The 11,985-nt window shown below is 30.1% G+C and overlaps 1 protein-coding gene across 1 annotated transcript; it reads right to left on the minus strand.

Moving 5' to 3' along the window:
• Window positions 1–227: 227 nt before the first annotated feature.
• On the minus strand, window positions 228–10,734 carry bisc (biscotti). The gene is made up of 3 exons (XM_014419564.3): window positions 10,483–10,734; window positions 7,774–7,855; window positions 228–6,030 (listed from the first exon to the last, which is right to left on the minus strand). Exons 1-3 carry the CDS (start codon window positions 10,688–10,690, stop codon window positions 5,754–5,756), a joined length of 567 nt encoding a protein of 188 aa, XP_014275050.1. The 5' UTR covers window positions 10,691–10,734; the 3' UTR covers window positions 228–5,753.
• Window positions 10,735–11,985: the final 1,251 nt, after the last annotated feature.

Here is an 11,985-nt window from a genome sequence, read left to right on the forward strand (position 1 = left end):
GTTTTCCTCCTCCCATTTTCGTTCAGTAATGATTATAATACCCTAATTGTTTCTTGCATATTTCTTAATGATAATGCATATACCTTGTTTTTTTTTATTGCTATTCTGGAGTAACCCAATTACATAATATTTTTTTTATCTACATACTTAACTAAATTTACACAAGACAGCAAAGGTATCTATAACAAAAACCAATATGGGTGAGGGGCAGAATATAGTTCAAAAAATTAAAAGACCATCATAAGCATATAATTGTGTAATAAGTACATGCATGATAATAAAATAAATATGTACATAATAAAAACAAAACAGTTTTTATCTATAAACACAAAATATGAAAAAAATTACAGTAAACTTTCTTCTATCCATAATCAGAAAAAATAAATATTTTTATACTTACTACTAAATAATGCCTAAATTATTAAAAAAAAAAACTTTATAAAAACATCAGTTTTATTAATAATGTTGTATTAAAATTTCATGATTAATTTATTTTGCACTATAATGTTTACAAGTATACTAAATATATTTACAAGTATATTAAATATATTTACAAATATATTAATTTATTTTAATGTATAATTTCTTTTTAAGATTACAATAGAGAGAATATTTATCAAATATCACAGAAGCCAAACCACCAATATCCTCCACCTTCGCACAGTCCAACAATAAAGAAGTGGCAGATCTATGTAATACTATAAATGTAATCTACTGTACTACTGTAAATCTATGTAGTACTACAAACAGTTTATTTTTCTGTTCTCACTCTGTTTCAAATAGTAAAACTCTTATCCTGATCCTTTTTTCATCCCATTTAAAAAAATAAAAATAATGAATTTAGAATGCTTCCAAAAGAGAAAACAATGGCTTTAATGATTATGGATTTTTAAAAAACAAATAGAAAGAAATATTCATTCATAAAATAAAAAATAAAAAAATATTTCCTGCTTGCTTGAACAAGATAAACAGATCCAAAATGTCCTTTTCCATGCATCACATTTTTAAGGATCTTTTGAGCTTTTTCCATAGTTGGCAGAATCACAATTAATTTAATAGGAATAGATTCAAAAAAATCCTTCTAGACATAAGTTGTTTCTAATTGACATATCTGCCCAACTTTCTTTAGCATGGTTCTAAGCAGTAGCAGTAGTCAGAAAAACTAGACCTTTTGTTGTCGTTTACTGTCCTATTTGAGCAGTTGCGGTGAAATAATGAAAATTTTGATAAATACGTTAAAATATCTGTAATTTTTTCTGCAGGACAGATAACCGGATTTCGACCTAATAGTCTCCCTAACTTTAAGGCCACATCTACCAGATTTTGTTTTTTAAATCCAGTCAATTCATGTATAAATGTGAAAATTTGTATGAGTAGATCAGTGACCTCAGGACTTACGAGCATGTGTGAAAGTTTAAAGAAACAGTCCATGAGTTTCAATGATGTGTATAGATAGTTGCATTGTGTTTGACTGTGTCCAAACCCTTCCAAATATATGTCACAAATGCCTTGCTTTAACCAGTTTGCCACTAATGTAATGCAAGACCTGCAGGATTCAATGAAAAATTTGTGGCTAAACCTAAGGAATTGGTACCAGGATCTTTTAAAATTCAATCTGCTAAAAACTCTTATGCTAAAAAATCACTATGGGTTCAATTCAACTGAGAGAAACTATCTCAAGGAGTATAATAAGTAAAAATACTATGCAAAAAAATTTTGTTGAACCATAAGAAAACAAAGAAGAGGATCAGTGTGAATTTGCATTCAATAATGGTGTGAGTACAATGAAGTTCTGGAAATCATCAATTTATGATATTTATTTATGAAAGGTAGGCAGATAATGATTGTTGGTGGTATAAGCATTAAACTTAGTTAAGCCGTATTATTACTTTAGCTGATTTTCTTTTTTAAGCATTCAACTTTCTAGGTCCAAAACGCATATTTTTACAGTAAACTGTTAGTTCTGTACATTATAACTATTTTGTTGTCCATTAGCTCAACAATTCATCCCTGAGTCAAGACTTTCATTATTTTATCTTTCCTTAGTCCAAAGCCACCACCCTCCACAGCATGTTCCTGACAACCTCAACAAAACTATAACTCCACTCATACTAAGGCCTGCCTTCTTTTCCTATGTATAACTCCGAGCAGGATTTCTTTAGTTGTTTCATAATATGTGTCCAGCTGATCTTGGTCCAGTATTTTGTACATACATGGAGATATCTGGCTTTAGTAACAGCGTGTAAAGTTTCAGATTTGTCCTATATTACCATATATGTCCATCACTATAAATCATTTTGAGTTTGACAATTACAAATAACTATCAATCACATCATTCTTATAGTTGTAAATACAAAATTTTACTTAAGTAATTATAATTTCCTTGATCTCTTACAATGTTTTTGAATACCTATGTCATTTTGTGACAATTACAGACTTTAATTAGAGTTTATTTCTTTTTCATTTTTATTTCTAAATCTGCAACTATCAAGTACACAGCTGGTAATTAGTAGATGGACTAATAAAATGATTAAACTACGGTAATGTCATGTTAAGCTTGAGGAAAAATCGAACTAAGCAACAGCCCTTCCATGTTTTTAATTTACATGCATGTTTTTCTAACAAGATTATTCATCTAGGTCTTTTCAGTTTCTTCCAGCCTATCTTCTATATTATAAATTATCTTGAGAAATGACCATTTTTTCAATAAATGTATTAGATCTGTTAAATTTATCAATAAATCATTTGTAGTACACTCATATCTGCTCATTACCTATTGGTATGAATACAGTAAACATATCAGTGAGTAAAGTTTTATCATAACCATACCCTGGTGATCACATAATTAGTTTTAATGTCTTAGTTACATTGAAAAGATTTTAGTCCTTTGGGAATGTTTTGCGGTGGCATAGATTTGTTATGCTTTTAAGTGCATACAAGTATTGGTATTGTATTTATGTAGATAATTTTGGTCTTATTTTTAATTAGGGGTGTTACAATACTGAGTACATTAGTTTGTCACAAGTTAAATTATTTCTTTTTTCTCTTAAAATGTAGGTATAATCTTAACATGTGATTCTCCTATCAAAACTAAGTCCTAAGTATTATACTCTGTTCATTGATAGAATTGGAGTATAGCTATGGTAATTCAGAATGTCATGTCATGTTTCGTCATGTTATTTCATGATAAAATCATTAGGTAGAGTTAGAAATAACTTCTGATGCAGCTACATAAAATTTATTTATTGAAGGCAGGATAAATAATTGAGTAATTATAAACTTATTTTCAAAATTACATTCTGGAAATACAACTTAAAATATTAACTGAGAGCAGGATGTCTCCAATCTTGACAACCTTTTAGAGAAAATATTGGAGAAGAATCAATGTCATCAACAAGAGATATATTAGAAAGGTTCTATACACTATTAACTGTTTGGCACCACCTGGAGAAATGAGAGATAGTCAGCAAGTTAGTTACCCAGTATGGATATCTAATAATCTGAGAGAATGGAATAATGCTGATTACTTATTAACCACCATATTCTGTTATATTGGCAAAAATTAAGCCTTTTTTCAATAGGAAGGCAATAGAAATGAATAAACACCAATAGGAATGGAAAAAATATGACAATATAATCCACAAAAGACAGTTGTTTGATAAGGATAAACCACAATCCTTACCAAAGCAAAAACAAAGATCCATGGAAAAAAAATATCTAGGCAAATAGTGGAATTGTTGAAGAATAATTCATCATCAGTTGCTGAAGTCAAATTTAATGATTACTTTGGATAAATAGGCTCAGTAGCAACAAAAAGTGAAATAGAAACTCCTTGAAAAGCATCCTCTGCTAGTCCACTGGAAAAGTGAACATTCATAGAAAAAAAAATTGTGTGCACGATGGGATTGTTGAGGTATAATACATCATGAGTAGTTTAAGTCAAATTTAATAATTACAGTGGAGAAATAGGTACAACAGCTAGAAAAAGTGAAACAGAAACTCCTCGAAAAGCATCCTGTGCTTGTCAATAGCCAAAATATCATTATTTTACCAGACAACTTGGACAGTCTCTTTTACTCTTCAAAACCTTACCCCAACAGATGGCTCCCTTTTTCGTCCCTTAAAATTTTATATTAAATTAAAACATGTATAATGGAAAAGGCTTCAGATATTATGAGTAAGACATTAAAGCTGACGAATTTCTTCCAATGAAAACCAACAATAATTTACAATTAAGAAATTGACAAAACTGCTAGTAAGATGGAAGGTTATATGTAATAGCACTGAATACATAATAAATCAATAAATGTTGATATTTAATGCAAGCTAAATAAATTTCTGAAAAAAAACTGGAAATTATTTTTGATGACTTAATATTTGTAGTCTATTGCAAATAAAATTTGAAACAGAAAGCTATAACCTGGACACACTTAATTTTATTTTCATTTATTATTATTGAAAATGTATCATCAATCATTACTGAGGGTCATGCCACACACTAATAAAGCATACTACAAAACTTGACCATCCATTCAATGTAGGAATTTTCACTGTTTCTAATATTTTACTAGAAAAGCAGATCAACAAAATCTAGTTTATAATCTGTCTTAGATATAATCTGGCAAATCTAACAAAATGATAATGTTGGAAAGAAGAGAATATCAATAATCAAATTGCCTATGAAAATACCTACTTCAAATGTCAACATTTTTTTTTTTCAATGGCATTTTAAAAATTTCCTAGAATGAAAACCAAGTATATCACTATCATATTAATAAGTATACATTTTTTAGACAATTTTAAGCTAATTTTCTAACCTGGGAATAATTGTTATTAGCTAAGGTTTGAAATATATAATAATGCTTCTGCATTAGTTTAGGAAAGGTAACAGTGATTCCATACGACAATATTCTAGCTTCTAATTAATAATATAATGTACAAAATAGTTCTAAAAAATCTTTTCACAGCCCTTATAATAACATATTACATTAATACTGTAAAACCAGTAATTAAAACAGCCATAGTAAACAATTTAACTATTTCAAGTCTTATTGTAAATATTCGATTTAAAGTACGTGTTAGAGCACAAAATTTCATGTTTGTTTTAATAAATTTTCATTTTGAATTTAAGAAATAGTTCATATAAAGAAAATGTTTCTTATTTATTACTTTTCAGCAGTGATGGGAAAAAATAAAAGTAAAAAATTAGTAAATGATTAATTACTAGTAACTAACAAGTAGTTAGAATATTAGCTCAATAAATATGTAAACAATTTATTGTTCATAAAAAATAGTGATTTAATTAATAATTAGTATCTAGCTATGATGGGTAACCAATTCATTAAGAGCTGTTTATTCTTGGATCAATGTTAAACAAATTTTTATGAATGATTGAAGATATACTTTTTATTAATTATAATAATAATAATAATGATTAACCCAACTATTATTTTTATTTATAATTAACTGGGCCTGAGTATTATAGTAATTATAGTGGTAGTCTTGAAACTATGACAACAATGAATTGGTATCAATTTGCTAACTGCCATTATGTTTTGTCTAGCAGTTAGAAACATAATTGCATTAATGAGTTCTCACCTAAATTAACATTTAATCATTGCCAAGTCTGCAATTCAGGAACAAAGCGGAAAGATCCTTTTAAACAAGTGATGGCATCCATACTATAATACAAATATTTTTATAAAAATAAATAATTTTAAGAACTTCTTTATTAGCTTTACAAGTTATTTATTTCACCAATCACTCTGTGGCAAACGGTAGGTGAAGTTATCACTTTTAACTATACTTATTCCTACACCATAATATGGTATGACATAAGAAGAACCATCAGCTGGTCCAACAACTTGGGTGGCAATTAATATTACATCAATTAGCTGACCCAAGAACATGAAGCCAAGAGTACAAAATTTCAGTAAACCTATGGCTGGGTAACCTAAATAGAACCTGTCCGCTCCAAACATTCCCAGAAAGACAGAGAGAAGCAATGCTGTTTCAAAGGAGTACCCATTCCTGTCAGAAAAAAAATGTATTATTCATATGTAATTATGGGGTTCCATGCGTACATTAAATAATAACTTATGCCCTGTCTCTGCCATCTGCTTATAAGATGAGTTTACACAACACCAAATTTAAACAAATCATCTGTTTACTACCAATTTCTACAGCTTTGAAGCAGGCGACAGGTTTATATTCAATAACCCATGATGCTATTGATAAAGAGTTTTGTATCAAAGAACAGATTATTTTCAAACCAAACTGAATGTTTAGCATCATCTTCAACATCTCTATTCATCTAACTTTCAAAAAAATCCTCATGCCATTCACTAGTTAACGAGTCAAATCAGTGAATTCTTTCAGTTAAGAACAAATATGAAAGGTAGCTGTTGTAACGACAAGAACCCTCTTAATTAAAATGCCATCAGTTATTACCTGATCTCCAGGTTTGAGCCCTCCACGGCATCCCATAGGTCACTTTAGTTTTTTCTTAACTATCAAATGAGACCAAAATCTTGTTCAAGATTTGTTGCTGCATCATAGCAGCTCTGTTGAACAAACTTGATACAGTTCTCTTTGTAGGGTAATGAGGAACTGAACACTCAACATGTCTTGAAAATAAAAGTTTTATGCAATGACAAGAGGAAAAAGTCCAAACTCATGGAAGTATGGAATCATTAGCTAAACATATTGCACAAGAGTATCCCCATCTTTAGAACATTCAACAGTTATAAACTTTTTCATAAGAACCACTATCTCAAAGTACTACACCCATAGTGCAGTTGTTGGAATTTCTTTGCATTGCACCAGCCAGTTCCCTGTCAAGTGTTTTTCATTGAAACATTATCTGTATTCTATTATTTACTGCTCAACTTAAGGAGAATCCTCCAAATATAATTATCAGTGATATATTCAACATCCTGCTGTTCAAGTTGCATACTTCAATACTCAAGTCACTTTGGGATAACAATATTCTTGACAAAACGTTTGCTATCAGCAGATGCCTCCAAAAATCTCATAAATATGCCTTCTCTTCAAGCATCTTATCTACATATATTGGAGCAACTAATTTTATAAAATAATTTTTCAATCCACCACCTACCACACATCACATCCCAATGCATTACAGGAAACTCAAGGATAAGCTGAAATTCACCTAGACTGGTTCACCTGTTTATAAAAACCTGTTGTTGGGATCTTGGTGCATTTGTTTTAAAACAAACATATAGTGATTGGTAACAGATACATGGTTATTTGCACTGTAAGTTTCCCACCCAATTAACTCAAGGACTAAAAAGACAAAATTAATAGCACCTATTGTTCAGAAAGGGGCATAATTTTTGGAACAATTAAATAGTTTTTGGTAAAAGTAATTTTTTTCTGTAGAACCAACAATAGATAAAAGTTTTTCAAAAAACAAAATAAAAAAGTACCTTTTTACTCTTCTTTCCTCTCCCAATCACCCACTATTCATTAGATATTTTGGTATATTAATCATTAAACCCTCCCAAACAATATTGCAAAGTTACAAAACTATTCTGTCCCAAAATCTGTCTAATTTGACTTGACTACAAGTTAAAAAATACTTAGTTAAGATTCTCAAGATGGTGGACTAACTAAATTCAAAAACAAACTTAAAACAAAAAAAATAGTAATTATACAATTTTGAAGAACAAAAAAAAAGTTAGACTTATAACCATTGTTAATAAAAGATAAATCAAAATATAATATCAAAACTAGAATACACTAGTCACATACGTCCATTTGCAGGGTATATCTTTCTTGAAAGCTGTTGTGTTAGATTCGAGGCAAATAATCCCATCAGCTGCCTTGCAGAGAACTAAAATTAATAAAGGAATTTATAAATAATACCAAACATCCTAATATATAATATTAATAAAGTATTTATTTTTATCAAATAATACATAAAAAATGTATACAAAAGTTAGATTTTACCCTCAATGACATGAACATAGTGTATTTGCTGGATATAGATTGCTTATTAAGCTAATAAACTTAGTTATTTAATTTATTGAGAACTTGTTATTAGGTTTCACAACAAATGGTTTGTGACCAACAAATTCATATGGGATCGCTACTAAGCTTTTCCTCAGTATGTTTCATTTTCTTACTTATAATATTATGACTAACCAAATAATTTTTTATATATATTTTAAAAGATAAATTTAAATAGGTCATGTATATTTTTAATGTAAATTATTGGAGTCAAGAAGTTGGAAGGGGATAGTACTTTTTCATATGGTTTACCTTTACACTGGTTCTTGTCCAGCCTGAGGGGAGTTGTTGAGAGACCAATGAAGCTTAGACTGAGTTCTTGAGGACACTATAAACCTAAGACTTTTTGTGCGCGGCAAAGAAAGTGAAGAAATAGAAAGAAACCTCATCCTACTCGAGGTAGCCCCCCTACTTTCACTTAACGCAGTGGATCTAGACCAGAAAGTTAAAAAAATATTCCTGGTGGGGAGCAGCAGCACTACCAGTACTGACTTTAGAACTAAAAGCAGTTTAATGTTTAAAAGATCATTTATTTCCAAGATCCTTCAGTGGTGCACCCTATAATACTGGCCTCTAGAGAAACCTGATTGTCTTCTAGAGAGGGTATTCTATGCTTTTATCATTAGTTCTTTCACTCAAAAATGTATCATTTGTTAGCCGTAAGTTGACTAAACTTTCATTTTTTATTTCTAGGTTTGCCTTTCAGAGTTCAGCTCTGAGCCTATTCCATTCCTTTTTTTTTTTATGGAGCTTAACCATTTCTTGAGGGTTGTTATTTCCTTTTTGCTTTATTACAGGAGTATTATCCCATTCAGAATATTGGATATCTGTAATAATTTTCTTAACTTCATTATTGATTTGTTTTCTCGATGACAATGAGGATTTCAAATTCATTTTTCTTGCTAAGTCAATCAAAAAGCTATTCCAGTCTGATATCTTATTAGTCAGTCTTGGATTATAATTTTTTTTAATAATTCTTTCATTAAGGGTGAGCACCATTGGTCTGAGCTTAGTTTCATATTTTCTTCTGTAGTTATGTAGTTCGTTGAAACACTTTTGATAACCAAGAAGTATATTAAATTTTTTGTTTGTCAGATGAGCCTCATATAAACCAAAGCAGTGATATGTTAAGGTTATAGCTGTTACCTAAAATGTTCTAACTATAGCTACAATCTAAAATATTTTAGCAGTAGCTGTGACACTTAATTTATAATTCTATTTTCCTTTTTAATATTATTTCAATGGCCAATAATAAATTATGAGTTATTCACCTACTAATATTTCCATTTCATTACATGAATTAACAAACTTAAAAAAACACTTTACTTCATTAATAAATAATAAACTAATAAAAATACATAGCTTTCTTCACTGAAACCTATTATAATGGTAGATTCTCTAATAAACATACTCCAAGTAATATCATTTTATTTAGAAGGTATCTTACAAAAATTATTTCTAATTTCAATATAAAATTGGAAGTCTGAATTTCAAATTGTTTTATAAACCCAGTGATAAGCATAAATTGCTAATCAGTTTCAATTTTAATTCAAACAAACCAGAAAGGAAATACAGTTAACCCTTAACTGGGTTGGCCAATAATTTTTCCACTCAATGCTTTGTGGAGTCCTAAGGATTCTAGCATTGAAAAATCTTCTCTAATAAGTCATTTATTTATTTTTCTCAGTATAATATATTAAAAACATTTAATGAAACAAACTTTAATATTCATAATCTGTATGAATTCATTTAATCTCAATGACTTCAATTAAAGCTAAAATCCAAAATGTCAATTTCTTTCTCCTTATTCTGATGACTCTTATTTTCCTAAAATAAAACTAAAAACTAACATTTTTCTTATTAAAAGTATGTTTTCTAAGGTCTAGACTACAAGAAATGAAAACACATTGACTTCTAAAACATAACATTAAAAAACTGATAATGATTAAAAATGTATAAATCTAGGAATTTTAATTTTTCCATGCATTAAAGATATATTTTCTAGTACAATACAGGTTAGTGATGCTATAAATACTACACTAACTACAACACATAGCCAAACAGACCCTTAGAGCTTAGTTCGATGAACTTAAATCGCAAACTAATATCGAATGAGCATTTGACAGATCAATCTATTAAAATACAGAAAAATGTGAACAAATACAAAACTCATTAAATCATATATACTTAATACAATAATAGGGATTCTACAACAACATCAAAGGTTAAACATACCTGTTACTAATTGTATCATCATTTAAGCTGATGTAAATAAAGTTACATAATTATTCAAGCAAATCATGAAAACATTATAAAATTAAGAAGCTTAGGATATACTAAAATGCATTTTTACCACATGAATAATAACAGACCATATTGATAGCAGTCATTGGGCAAGTACAATTTAAAATTTTAATTTTAAGTGGTAGAAGATATAAATAATAAATTAACCTTTAGCTTTATTTTCTTTGGTGCAGCCTTTTGGCTGTTGTGTAGTTGGATCAATGAAATCCAAATGGTCCGGATCAGGGCAAAGATACTGACCCATTCGCAAAGTAGAACAATCAACTCTATAAACTTCGGTGGATTGAACAAGATGTTCGTTAATTATTAACATTAAAAAAAATGAGAAAACCACAAAAACAAAAATTGAAAACATTTTGAAGGTTACTGAACGGTTATTATAATGGTTTTATTCCAAAGAGCTAATAGTAGGGAAAAAAACCTACATTTTCAGAACACAATTGTAAAAATTAAATAAACGAATCATGGATAGCTAGTGAAACAATGAAGAATCCCCGAAATATAAAATATTAAAATCATAGAACCGATTTCCCCTATTATGCACTACACCTTAAATAAATGTGAGTTATTCCAGACACTATACAGTAGGTGCGATGTTTAAGACAGTGATGCGAATTGCGGCCTTGAATAGCATTTACTCAAGTAGAGGTTCAACGGTGATGGTGATAGAGACAATAACAGCTGTCGCACCCATTGATATAGTGGCAGCTGACATTTTCTGTCGTTCTCTCAGGCTTTTCTAGATAGTTGGTAACACTATCAGCTATCTGCGCATGCACGGCAAAGCTGCATAACTTTTTAGGGGAAACTCCGCTGTACTTAAAGTGAATTTACCCAATCTCACAAAAATATTGATGAGGATAGAAATGTCTTGATGAACTTCTAACTTTTCCTGACAATATCTTAGTTTCTAGAAAAATCCGTTCGCCCCTTCCCATTCTATTTGTTGAGGTGGTTGTGTAAGATCTGAGACTCCAGTTCATTATGTTAGGTTCTCTTGACCAGAAGGTCTCGAAAATGCGTATCCAATATAGGTAAAGTAGTTGATTAGGAGGTGAATAGATAGGATGGGACTTACAGGGTGATAGCCGTAATTTCTGTAAAGATAGTAACCTTTTTCTACAGCGTATCATTCCTTTAGGTACGAAGGGGAATGCAAGCCCGGAGGGTAGCCTGGCGCCGGATCATGCAGGAAGGTGCTATTCCTGTAGATACGAAGGAGGCATGTAGGACCGGCGGGTAGCTAGCCAACGGGTTCTACGAAAAGATTAGAGGTAGAGGACAGAGGTGACCAACAGGGAACTAGCGTGAAATAAGCCTCTTTATATCCAAAAATAGGTTGGAAGATTATACTGAATGTCTTATTTACTGTCCCAAGAAGATACTGATTCATTACCTTCGGTAGGTTATTGATTCTACTAACGATAGAAAGGCTGTTGAGAGGCATAGCCTGTAAGAACTTACTTATTTGTGATTCAGTATATTCTTTTTGGTAAACTTTATTTATTAAATCAACATATTTACAATTATAACACTATTTATATGTTTATATATAACATCATAAAATTATTTACATTTTACTGAATAAATGAACATGGCTAGAAAAAGCATAGGTAGTGCTCCAAGATGGAACGAACTGAAGTCCTTCGT

The sequence above is a fragment of the Halyomorpha halys genome, unplaced genomic scaffold (assembly GCF_000696795.3).
Source record: "Halyomorpha halys isolate HHAL.00 unplaced genomic scaffold, Hhal_1.1 Scaffold241.1, whole genome shotgun sequence".
Taxonomy (NCBI): domain Eukaryota; kingdom Metazoa; phylum Arthropoda; class Insecta; order Hemiptera; family Pentatomidae; genus Halyomorpha; species Halyomorpha halys.

What these genes read in the sequence shown, in the direction of transcription:
- bisc (XM_014419564.3), bottom strand. Translation starts at nt 10,690, where the DNA reads ATGTTTTCAATTTTTGTTTTTGTGGTTTTCTCATTTTTTTTAATGTTA. An exon ending in CAAAGAAAATAAAGCTAAAG is followed by an intron (nt 7,856 to 10,482) that starts GTTAATTTATTA and finishes TATTAATTTTAG; the next exon opens with TTCTCTGCAAGGCAGCTGAT. An exon ending in GATATACCCTGCAAATGGAC is followed by an intron (nt 6,031 to 7,773) that starts GTATGTGACTAG and finishes TTTTTCTGACAG; the next exon opens with GAATGGGTACTCCTTTGAAA.